The 12,435-nt window shown below is 39.5% G+C and overlaps 1 protein-coding gene across 1 annotated transcript in view; it reads right to left on the bottom strand.

Annotated features, from left to right (window-relative positions):
* Positions 1-12,435, bottom strand: part of COL19A1 (collagen type XIX alpha 1 chain) — a 337,043-nt gene that overhangs the window by 83,390 nt on the left and 241,218 nt on the right. Inside the window, exons 22-32 of the mRNA XM_073336362.1 lie at positions 9,779-9,832; positions 9,008-9,061; positions 7,449-7,538; positions 7,093-7,137; positions 6,925-7,002; positions 4,823-4,849; positions 4,676-4,729; positions 4,527-4,580; positions 2,436-2,477; positions 1,225-1,278; positions 58-111 (exon numbers count right to left, since the gene is read on the bottom strand). Of these exons, the coding sequence (XP_073192463.1) occupies positions 58-111; positions 1,225-1,278; positions 2,436-2,477; positions 4,527-4,580; positions 4,676-4,729; positions 4,823-4,849; positions 6,925-7,002; positions 7,093-7,137; positions 7,449-7,538; positions 9,008-9,061; positions 9,779-9,832 (606 nt within the window). The remainder of the gene's footprint in view (positions 1-57; positions 112-1,224; positions 1,279-2,435; positions 2,478-4,526; positions 4,581-4,675; positions 4,730-4,822; positions 4,850-6,924; positions 7,003-7,092; positions 7,138-7,448; positions 7,539-9,007; positions 9,062-9,778; positions 9,833-12,435) is intronic.

Below are 12,435 nucleotides of genomic sequence, written 5' to 3'. Positions count from 1 at the left end.
TGGACCTTTATTCATGTACACATAATATAATTATTATTGAAATTAAAATAATTTTACCTCATCACCTTTCTCTCCAGAAAGTCCAGGAAATCCACGTTCACCTTTGCTTCCCTATAAAGACATAACTTTTGAACTATTACTGTATTTTATTACAGTTACAAAAACTTATGTACTGTAGTGTGTTTCATTTTAAATATGCTAGTATTCTAGCATAATTTTAAATATGCTAGTATGGAGCTTATGGGTTAGCAGTAAGGGACCATAAAACAAACAAAGAGTCAAATTCCACACCGGCACAGGTACCACTAAGGTCAATAAACATTATGCCTACTTCCTATGCACTTGAATTTGGCCCAAAACGCTGAGGCTGAGTGCAAAAGTTCGCTTGATAAACTACAACTAGCTTAGAAGGGGCACGGATCAGTGTTCATGTTGCGCTCCCCATCAGCAATTGGCCAGGGCCGGGGAAGCTAATGATCCAAATTCAGTGATGAATCCTGGTCACATGCCATCTGAGACACATTGAACATTCACGAAGCAGAAGGCTAGGTTAGAACTCTTTTCAAAGGAGAATTTATACTTTATGATTATTATTGGATTTTGCTTTAAGGGATTTAGATGTCAAAACCTGCGACCTTTAGTAATTCTTCAGTAAGGCACAATTCCTAATGACTTCAATACAAGTTTAGAATATATCCCTCTGAAATCAATGAGACTATTCACATGAGTAACAAAATATGTAAGTACTCAGGATGGTCCAGTAATTATGGTGCTATCCTGGGAATTGGGAGATTCCCTGCTTCACCACAGACTTCCTGCATAACCTTGGGTAACTCACTCAGTCCTCTGTGACTCAGTTCCCCATCTGTAAAATGGGAATGAATCACAGCACTTTATAGCACAGGGGTGTTCTAAGAATAAATACACTAAAGATTACGAGGTTCTGATTACAGTAGTGGGGGCCTTATAAGTATACAAGAAGAAAAGGAGTACTTGTGGCACCTTAGAGACTAACCAATTTATTTGAGCATGAGCTTTCATGCTCAAATAAATTGGTTAGTCTCTAAGGTGCCACAAGTACTCCTTTTCTTTTTGCGAATACAGACTAACACGGCTGTTACTCTGAAACCTGTTATAAGTATACAAGATAGACAAATAGGATTTAGCCCTGCATTTTTAATGGATAAAAAAAAGTTATCTAAAGTACTCACTTAATAAACTTACCTTTGGCCCCTCTCTACCAGGGATTCCTGAAGGACCTCTTGGCCCAGTATCACCCTGGAGAACAGAGGAAAATAAATTGATGGGAAGTACTTTAGCAAAAGAAACAGTGGATCATATGAATATATAGTCACACCCATAATCTTGCCTTCCTGCTGTTGTGACCATCCCTGTTAGGAAAGCCTGCTACTCCCTTTTCTCCTTTATGACTGTTAATCCAGGAACTCCAGCCTGGAAGTGGCTACAAACATTTTACTGGAAATATATAAAATTGTGATGATTAACCTTTCTACAGAGGCATTAAATAAATCAAGAACACACAAGATGCTGGGGGTTTTATTATTTTAAATCTTCCTGTGGGGTAATTTTAGTAATAATATATTAAATGTGACTGAAACAGAAAATGATGCATGATCTCCCTGATTTCTTGGCTCTAGATTTTGAGGCCAGACAGAAGTTGCCCTTTTGGAAAATATGGGATTCCGCGAAGCAATGCAATGGGAGTGTTTGTCACTCACCAGGATTGCCTCCTGGCACAACAGGCAGTGTACACATAGACACACTTTTTTTTGGGAAACTTTTTTTTTTTAAACTACAACACCTAAACTACCAAAACTACTAACTACTGCTAAGAACAATTATAATAAACTAATTACTAAAAGAGCTAAGGGGACACAGTTGAGGTAAAACGACGTGGACAACTGTTAAGGCCCCTTCAGCCCGAGGCGGTCGAGAAGGAACAGAGAGCAGTTAGCCCATACACTGCTATATAACACCAGCACGTGATTGAGTAACATGCATGTGCGGGCTGAACAGACACTTCTACGAGAAATCTCCAATCAAAGGCACAGGGGATGCAAGAACACCTAGAGTAAAGGAACTAGAGTATCCACAGGGACCTTACTCGAAGAACAACAACTAGATTTGTTTTTAGACAAAAGAGAGGACTGAGCAGTTTAATGAAAAGCAAGAGGTGGACCCAGGTCTCAAAGAAAGGATCTGGATCAGGATTCAATTTTTTCCATGACAGACATGACAGGTCTTTTAAGGTCTCTGAAATGTCTTACACCCTTAACTTTGGTGATTTACAGTATATAGTAAAACATAACCTTGGTTTTAGGAAAAGCAGACATATGAAACATGCCAATGTCTATTTTGCTTTGAACAACCCATTCATATTAGTGGAAAGACTTCCTCCTGAACCGATATACTACCTTCAATGAAGCACCCACATCTCCCAAAAGTGGAAGTGCAATCTGAAATAAAACACATGCATACACTTAAGAAATATTTAATATACTGTAAATATCCAACATCTTTAAATATTTGGTTCATGGTTTCCATACGTATTAATGGTATCAAAATGTTTACATAATTATGCAAATTAGTCATGATTAAGGCTGTTTTATCATGATATTTTTAAGGAAAAATAAAGCATATTCATGACGAAAAGTGCAAGAGTCAAATATATTTTTTAAATGTTGTCAGTGCTTTCTACCCAAGGTATTTCTTTGTTCCATATTATAGTGAACTAGCTAGAACGGTGTTTGTGCTACGAAAACAGTCAACACACTGAAACACAGTTGCTCCCCTATCAGAGTGCACTTTTCTGAAACCCAGCTTAGCCCTCCAAAATATTTAAGTCTTTTTTTTATTTCTGCAGGAAGAGACAGAAATCTCATCACCCCTGGAAATTAAAGCTCTGGCAGATAGTTCTTTGATCTGGTCTGGTGTGTTGCTGTACTGTTTTCCCTCTGTCTTCCCTTAGTTTTCCAAGTGCAAGGTTTAATTTTGTACCTCTCAAGGTTGTCCGTGAAACTGATTGAGCTGTTGCTGTCACCTCCACCCACCCACCTCCAAAAAATGAATCCTCACAATGTCAAAATGTAGGGATTTTTTTGTAAATCATGAAAATCACAAGCTAAATTACTCCTGTGATTATTGGGAAAAAACCCAGCCTTGGTCATGATATATAGTTAGATACACTGACAAATCTGGTGTGTACTTGTCTTCAATTTAATCAGTTTCAAATGTTCACATTTTTAAAGCTTTAAGGGTCCTGTCTACACCAGGAAAACAGAAGTGTCAAACCTTAGCCTTCAGTACATTAGGAAAACCGTTCTTTGCTGACAACGGATGTCAGCAACCTGTGCAGTGGAACCACTGCTGAACACGATTTAACAGCTAATGTATAAAAGGACATACCACATCCAGCATGGTTTCACAAACTTTGAAAAATCTGCCAGGAAGTTCTTAGAGAAGGACTAGTCTACATGGCAGGGTTTGAACACTCATTGAGAGGGATGTTCATTAGAGAAGAGGCTGAATTCACACTTTTGTAAGCAGCACTGATTTGCTGAAAGACACCATAAGGTTTCCCAGCACTGGTGCTTGGTGTTTGGGATATGTCTTTTTAATTTTCTTTTTATATATGTCATGTCTCAAATAAAAACTAAGAAGGTATTTAGGATTTAAACAGTTTCCTGCACTTAGGGAATCACCACTACATCTCACCTACTATCTGAAACTAAGCCTTTTTAAAAATCTGGTTATATGGTAGCAGGCTTTGGCCTAAACCATTTAGGAAAGCCAAATCACATTATAATTCTAGGACCACAAGTGAGGTTAACAAGTGACTAAAGGGTTTCACTTTGCTGAGGAACAGGTCCCAAGAACTGCTCTAGGAATTCTGAGAGTTTTATTTACCTTTTTTAATGCCTCTGTCAGCATTCGTTTTAAAATCAAAATTAAGCTTGTAAAGTTTCAGCTTTGGGGAACATGTTAAAGGATCTAAACTCATTTCAGGTGTCTGTTCATCTTAGCCATTTAATTCTTTTGTTAGTTCACATTATGGGCTAGTTATGGGTTAGTTATGGGTTAGTTCAAGAAAATTAGTTCACATTATGGGCTAGTTATTTTAAAATTTTCATTTATAATATAATATAATAGCTTTTTAAATGCATCAGAGCAATACAATTTTTCCCACAGTCTTCTAATAAAAGAAGAACCAAACTATAGTCTTTGAAAATTTACACAGAACTGCTCCTGGGACTGAGACATGGTAAGCAAAGTTGCAGCCTGGAACAAACTATTAAAGCTAAATCATAACCTCCTGTGAACAGACATTTATCATGAAAGTGCTGACATAACCATAACTTTAATGATATTGTAATGAGCTAAATAAAAAAAAATCACTAGGTAATCAACTGAATAAAATTTGCTAGGCCTACTAGGCATCTGGTGTCTTTCTGTTTTAAAATACTAGTATCCACACAATGTAAGTCAAGCATAGTTTGTATACATACTGGGTCACCTGGAGGACCTGGAAGTCCTGGCTTCCCATCTGGCCCAGGAGCACCCTAGAAACAGAAACAAGGCCATTGCATTTCAAATTTCAGTCATTGATAAGGGGCACATACATCAATATAGTGTTATATATAGAATTGTTACTTACATCAACACCTGGGGTACCTGGAGTTCCAGGTAATCCAGGGGGTCCTCTAGGGCCCTAATATACAGAACAGTTACTTAAGCTATGATTCAAGAAACTGGAAAACATGTAAAGTTAAATTTATTTTTCCAAATTATACAATAATTTTACCTGGGCACCTGGTTTCCCAAATGGACCCTGTAAAAATAGCCAAATGTATACTCAGATAACAGCAGCAATGCTTTTATAACAGGGGTGAGCTTGAACCAAAAATACTGAATGTGGGCTTTTGGTTCAGCACATCTTAGAGAATGGAACCTGCTGAAATGTCAGGTTACAAATCTGGACCCAATTTTGCTAAAGTTCAAGGGTGATCAGATCCAGTATTTTGGTTAAGAACCATTTCAAATAGAAAGTAAGGTCACCTACTAAGTACACAGTTATGTTATTATGAAATGGACTGTTCAGTTAGCTTGAGATTTACAGGGAAAACTGAAATTTATGCAATGCAATAGGAAAAATCGTCACAAATTGTAGGATGCCTAAGAATCAATTTAAACATTTTAAAATTTAAACGCTAATTTGTATTTTAAATTATTAGACTTGCTTAAAACTTATATTTGAAACCACAGCCAGCTGTCTCAAGCATTATGATTTCTATAACTTACTCATTTCAATAAAAAAAGTGAAAAGTTTAGTTTAATATGTTGACTTGGACTGACAGGATATTGTCATTTTCATCTGTAGAATTCATGAGCATGACCTGTGTCATCTACCACCTTTATTACTGAACACTATCAAGACAACTAGACGAAGAAAGATTATTACTTGGATTATGGAACAACTACTGGCATTCTCTAAAACTCAGTCCTTTTAAGGCCAAATCTTTTCCCAACTTCCCTGGTTGCAGAGGGTTCCATGGCTTATGGAGGGGCAGTATTCTGGGGGAGCACACTGGGGTCCTGATCACCATGGAGCTGTTGATGTTTGAGTAAGTCAAGAATGGTGGACATGTGACTATGTAAATGCACAAGGAGAAATCCTTCACCCAGTGAATATGGGCAGCAACCCCACGGAAACTACTGCAGCCCTGAGTTTCCCTTGAGGGAGAAATCTATCTTCCAGTCCACACTATTACCGATTGCCTCTGTGCAACACCTCTTTACACAGGTGTGGCAAAGGATCTGCTACTTGGTATTGCAACCTTGGAAAACTCTAGGGCTCTTAACGTTTTAAGTTAGCAGTGAACGCTGGGAGAAAATAGTATAGGTTGCTGTAATTAAGTTTATAATTTGTGGAGCTAGCTACATTCTAAAGAAAAAACACTGATATTTTTCAATGTCTTACGTTTCAAAAATATTTTCTACTTAATTTGGGGGAAAATCTGAAGAAGTTCCTGTAGCCATTGATACTTCCAGAAATGGACTGGATGCTGAAGTAATAAGTGCAACAAAGATGCAGCGTTAGGAAGCAAGAATGAAATAGCATTTTGAACAGTGTGCTGCTGATGGCAAGAATGATATAAAAGACCATACTACTGCAGCTATTTATTCTGTTTACCCCAGCTAAAGTGTCCTTTGCTCATTTCATGTTTAAAATATACCGGTGGAAACTGGCCACATCTGGACTTTGTTGCTTCATAGGTGTGAAGCTTGTGCCGAGTTGTGCAGCTCTGGCTGGAGACTCTGCACCCACAAGCAGTACTCCAATTCTAGTAGTTCAGGCATCCCAACACTGAAACCCTGGAGCTGCTGCCCAGCCTCACCTTTTCCTTCCTGAGGCAGAGTACCTGCCTCTGCCTCTCCCAGTGTCCAGGGCATGGGGAATGACACAGAGAAGGGAACTGTGATTATTGACTGAGTGACAGCCAGAGATGCTTTACAGGGCGTAGTGCCTCGTCTCATGTGCCCGTGCTGGAACCAGAAGGGGCAGACAAATTCAAAACAGCTGTCAGCCAGAAAAAGAGCTATCAGCTTTAAGATGTCCCAGAACAATGTAAAATTAATGTGGAAGGGCATGGAACACAGGCTCTGGCAACTCTCCCATCCCCTACTTATAAGTGAAGTTCTAGGGGGAGTAACAGCAAGACATAGACAGGAATATTGTTTTCTGCTCTGTGAAAGGGGAAGAGGTGTTGGGTCAGGAATCATAGAGCAGCAGGGAACTCATATCAGGAAGATCTAATCTGAAACATGTTATATGAACCTGATCATTACATAGATTTCTCAGTAATAACTACAATGAAACTCTCACATACTATTTGCTATACTTACAGGGGGTCCTTGAATTCCTGTTCCGAGTGGCCCCATCTCTCCAGGAGACCCTTGTACGCCAGGCAGTCCTCTTTCACCCTAATAAAGTTACAAAACTTTCTGTTTCATCTTTAAAAGCAGAAATTAGTGTATCTCTTAGAAATAGGAACGGTGAGAATTTTTGTATACCTTAGGCCCTCGTGGACCTGGGGTTCCAGGAGTGCCAGCCAGACCCTAAAAAACAATAATTCTACCTTAAAATTACTGAGTCTGATTAAATGTTATGTCAGAGGTAGTCAGCATTTGTAAATAAAAATGATCTGTCTACACCTTGATTATTAGTGCCACAGTCTGTAGGATCATTGAAAAGACACTTGCATTAACAACAAGAGTTTTTAGACTGTATTTTCGATGTACTTGCTTTACAGATATAACATACACGTTTTTTTCAAAATTATACTCATATTGCTATACGAATCATTTTCAATAGTGCTACAAGTACTACACAGAAACAAGCCACGAAAGCCCTTATAGCAAGTACTTACTGGTTTCCCAGGCAGACTTGGTCCAGGGGGTCCTGTCTCACCTTTTGGACCTGGATGTCCAGGAGGCCCTATAAGGCCACCAGAATCACCCTGTGGAATAGATATAAACCACTAGTTGAAATGTTAGTGTTTTCTTTCAGGAAAATTAACATTAAGGTAGGTCTTGATTATCAGGACTATTTTACATGGTAGATCTCTGTTACCTGTTATCTCTAGGTATTGGTAAATATTTTAAACAGCCCTATTTCAGAATGTACTACTGTACTTACATCATCTTCTTTGGGAATCAAACACATGACTCCAGTTTTATAAACAAAACCAACTTTTTGAACATTTGTAATGCCAGGTAGGCTGTACACACTAAAGCAGGTGTTTGCTATACTGATAGCAGAGATTTTTCACTGTAAATCAGATAGGCCAACACCTATTCTACAGGGTAGTGAGTCTTATGACAGGGTGTTTGGAAGTAGTAACATGTCTTGAAATCTGTTACGTATGTTTAGATAAGAAATTAAAAGCTATTGATGTGTTAACAGAATATGTATTTTCCCTAAAAAAATGTTATATAGGTAAGTATGCAAGGTAAAAAAACAAAACAAAACATAGGAACACGGGATTTGCTATACCAGAAAAGACCAAGAGTCCATCTAATCTAGTTAATAATCCTGCTATTTTCCCAGTTACTCAAGCTTGCAATGCTGGTATCGTATCTACACTTCTTTCTCCTTCATCCTCTGATACCCAGACTGCCTCTAAATCCTGCCAGTTATTCCTCTGCAACATCTCCACAATACATCCCCGCCTCTCTATCCCTATTGCAAAAATCTGGGTCCGTGCCTTAGTCATCCCTCATCTCAATTACTGAAATTTCCTCTGCTCATCTTAAAGGCTCTACTCAGCTGTACTCCTACCTACATCTCCCTTATCTTTCTCACTTTAACACTCTATGAACTCAGCACATCTCTGGCTAGCCCAACTCCTTCTTCCACAAGTGACTTTGTGCCTTTTCTCATGCTGCTCTCTTCCCCTTGAATATCCTCCCAGATAATGTTAGTTGTGCAACCTTATGTTTCTTCCTGTTCCATAAGACTAGCTTCTTTAGGTCTGTGCCACAATGCTGACCTCTATTCCTGCCTACTCAACAGCTTGCACCCTCAAAATATTAATGTACTTCATTGGCTTTCTTTAAAACACAAACCCCAAGATGTATAAATGCAATAACTTATCTCAGAATTCACATCCTCCCCATATAATTCTCCCCCTCTTCCCGTACATGCAGGTACGCACACAGTTAACTCTTGCTGTTCTGTAGTACTGGTATGTCCAACTACAGGCCTAATCCAACCCCCTTTAAATCAATGGGATTCTTTCAATTATTAAATTGAAATTAGATTGACACATTAGAAGGTAAACTCTTCAGGCAAGAGGCATGTTTTTTTATTTATTCTTAAAATACCTAGATAGATGAATGTGGAAAGATGGAAGACTCCTTTAAGGTCATAATATTTTACTAATATTTTCTAAATCATAAATTAAATTGATCAAATTTTAGTGCATACCTTTTCTCCTTTAATTCCTGGTTTTCCTGGTATCCCAGGCTCTCCCAGTAAACCCTAGTTAATTAAAAAAACAACATTTTACATCGATTACAGCATCTTTCAGGTCAGTATGCTATCTGAGATTAAAGGTGAAAAAGATACTTATTTGGAGTAGTTACCGTACACTACAGGCCCCACACTACAAGAAGGATGTGGAGAAATTGGAGAGAGTCCAGCGAAGGGCAACAAAAATGATTAGGGGTCTGGAACACATGACTTATGAGGAGAGGCTGAGGGAACTGGGATTGTTTAGTCTATGGAAGAGAAGAATGAGGGGGGATTTGATAGCTGCTTTTAACTACCTGAAAGGTGGATCCAAAGAGGATGGATCTAGATTATTCTCAGTGATAGCAGATGACAGGACAAGGAGTAATGGTCTCAAGTTGCAGCGGGGGAGGTTTAGGTTGGATATTAGGAAAAACTTTTTCACTAGGAGGGTGGTGAAACACTGGAATGCGTTACCTAGGGAGGTGGTAGAATCTCCTTCCTTAGAAGTTTTTAAGGTCAGGCTTGACAAAGCCCTGGCTGGGATGATTTAGTTGGGATTGGTCCTGCTCTGGGCAGGGGGTTGGACTAGATGGCCTCCAGAGGTCCCTTCCAACTCTGTTATTCTATGATTCTATGATCCCCCATAAAAAGACCACAGAATGATAGTTCCTATGGCACTGTTTCATTGTCTAATATTTCACCTCAACAGATTTTACTGACTGCAAAAAATTACACAATACTTACGACTTCTCCTGGATGTCCTCTGGGTCCAATGGGTCCTGGAGGACCTTGCAGTCCCTACAGTGTGTGTATATATATATATATGTATTAATTTGAGTTAAAAATCAATATATTTTCAGTTATATTATACTAGAGAATAAAGCACTCTATCCTCCATAAGGACATTAACAAAAGAGCTGCTAAGAATTATTTTCTACCTGGATTAGGGAGCAACTGTAACCCACACACCTTCTGGTGTGGTGCTCTGTCCCCTCTAGTGGCACCAAGACCACTTAGAGATTAATGAGTCTGCTCCAGTTTTAGCTAATAGCAATATGGCTTTTAGCTCATGCAGTAGAGGCTCATGCACAAAGGTCCCAGGTTTGATCCTGCCCGTTGACAAACAGGATCTGTCGGTGTTACACAAGTTACTGTAGTTCATTCTCCAATGCCCCAATAGAATTTGCATTGTTATGCTACCCAATGAAATATATTAGAAGTTTCCATATTAATGAGCTAATTTCTCAAAATATGCCCACATAGGGGGTCTGCTTTATGGGCCAGACCATCAATTGTGTAAATCATTGTAGCACTGTTGAAGTCAATGGAGCTATGACATTTTACACCAGCTAAGGATCTGGCCCAGCGTGTCCATAGGAAGAGGATAACAGCTGCTGCTGAAAAAGTTGAAAAAAGAATCCTGCCCATGGGACTATAGGACTCCAACAAGGCCACGTGTGACTGGATGGACTCTAAGGCATTGAACTGGAAAACAATGAATCAAGGCTTCTTGCTTGAGGATTCTGTTGAAGGAAGTAATGCTCTATCTGTTTATCATGCTTATAATTTCTACAAGATGTATATGCATCTGGGAATGAACTGGAGATTTTCTTTTTTAATTATATCACCTGTCCAAAGTCACTGAAGAAGGGTGAGAGGAAGGGGGCCCTAGCTATTACAGCAGTAGCTACTACTCAGGAGACCCAGGTTCAAGTCCCTGTTCTGCAATAGACTTCCTGTGTGATCTTGGGTAAATCAGCTTGTCTCTCTGTGCTTCAGTTTCCCATCTGTAAAATGGAGTTAATAGTATTTCCCTATCTCATAGAAGTTTTGTGTGGATAAATACATTAAAAATTTGGAAAAAAGAAAAGGAGTACTTGTGGCACCTTAGAGACTAACCAATTTATTTGAGCATGAGCTTTCGTGAGCTACAGCTCACTTCATCGGATGCATGCCGTGGAAACTGTAGCAGACTTTATATACACACAGAGAATATGAAAAAATACCTCCTCCCACCCCACTGTCCAGCTGGTAATAGCTTATCTAAAGTGATCATCAGGTGGGCCATTTCCAGCACAAATCCAGGTTTTCTCACCCTCCACCCCCACCCCACAAATTCACTCTCCTGCTGGTGATAGCCCATCCAAAGTGACAACTCTTTACACAATGTGCATGATAATAAAGTTGGGCCATTTCCTGCACAAATCCAGGTTCTCTCACCCCCTTTGGGGCACTCCTATACCATGATAATAAGAGCCATATGGTAACACTCATTGATTCATTCATGTTCTCTGTGTACATAAAATTTTCCTACTGTATTTTCCACTGAATGCATCCGATGTGGTGGGTTTTAGCCCATGAAAGCTTATGCTCAAATAAATTTGTTAGTCTCTAAGGTGTCACAAGTACTCCTGTTCTTTTTGTGGATACAGGCTAACAAAGCTGCTATTCTGAAAATAGACCGAACAGTGTCCTTGGGTTGCTGCAGGGGTTTCCTACATCAGTGAAATCCAGATCAGCCAGCCAGGTGATGAATCATGCAGATCTTTCTAAAGGCAGCTGAGATGGTGACCATTGTTTTGGTAAGGTCCTGGGGGCTGATCCCAGACCAAAGGAAGCCAGGTATATGGCCTCTACCAAGTGGAGTTAACCAACAGTTTACAGAACATTTCCCTTTTCTGAGGATTGTGGGGCAAAAGAGAGAAGGAGAAATGTGATTGAAGATCGGGGGGAGGAGGGGATTTAAGGACTTATTACCCAAGAGTCTGAGGCAATCCTGTTTCAGTAGTGAAGGAACACAGATTCTTCTGTCTGATTTGAGGGACAGGAATAGTCAGAAATGGCTCCAGTGGTTTTTCTCTGGACAAAGCTTTGGATCTAGATTCCTGCTTGTGAAAGGAATGCTGAGGTTTGTTCTTAGGTTTCTATTTCACTGAAGATTTCCCCACAAGAAGCTGGGCCAACTGGGCCTTTCCCTGAGGAAAAGGAGGAAGATGGGGGTTTGTGTTTCCCTAGCTGAGAAGCAGGAGTTGAGAAGAAGGTTGTTTTCTCCAAAACCTCCTTCAATGCAGAGTCCACTAAATTCTCAATCAGATGGGGACCCTTAAAGATTAAGGGAAAGGAGACAAAACTTGAAGATATCATCACCCCATGACCAGATTCAGAAGTGCCAAAAAGATTGGCCTGCAAGTGGACAGAATCTTGAGCCACATTGAGAATATTTGATAGGGCAATGTGAGAGGTTCCTGTTTACCAGGAATGGCAGCTTAGAATCACCAGTATTGATCCCCTGGGTCTCCAAGAGCCACAGGAGTGCAAGAGGCATAGAAAGTGGTAGTGATTTGGATGTTCCCAGTTTAAAAGATTATTTTCATAGCTTCTTTCCAGGGATTCATGAAGGA

This window comes from Lepidochelys kempii, chromosome 3, assembly GCF_965140265.1.
Source record: "Lepidochelys kempii isolate rLepKem1 chromosome 3, rLepKem1.hap2, whole genome shotgun sequence".
NCBI classification, from domain to species: Eukaryota; Metazoa; Chordata; order Testudines; family Cheloniidae; genus Lepidochelys; species Lepidochelys kempii.
This window is presented reverse-complemented; position numbering and strand designations above follow the sequence as displayed.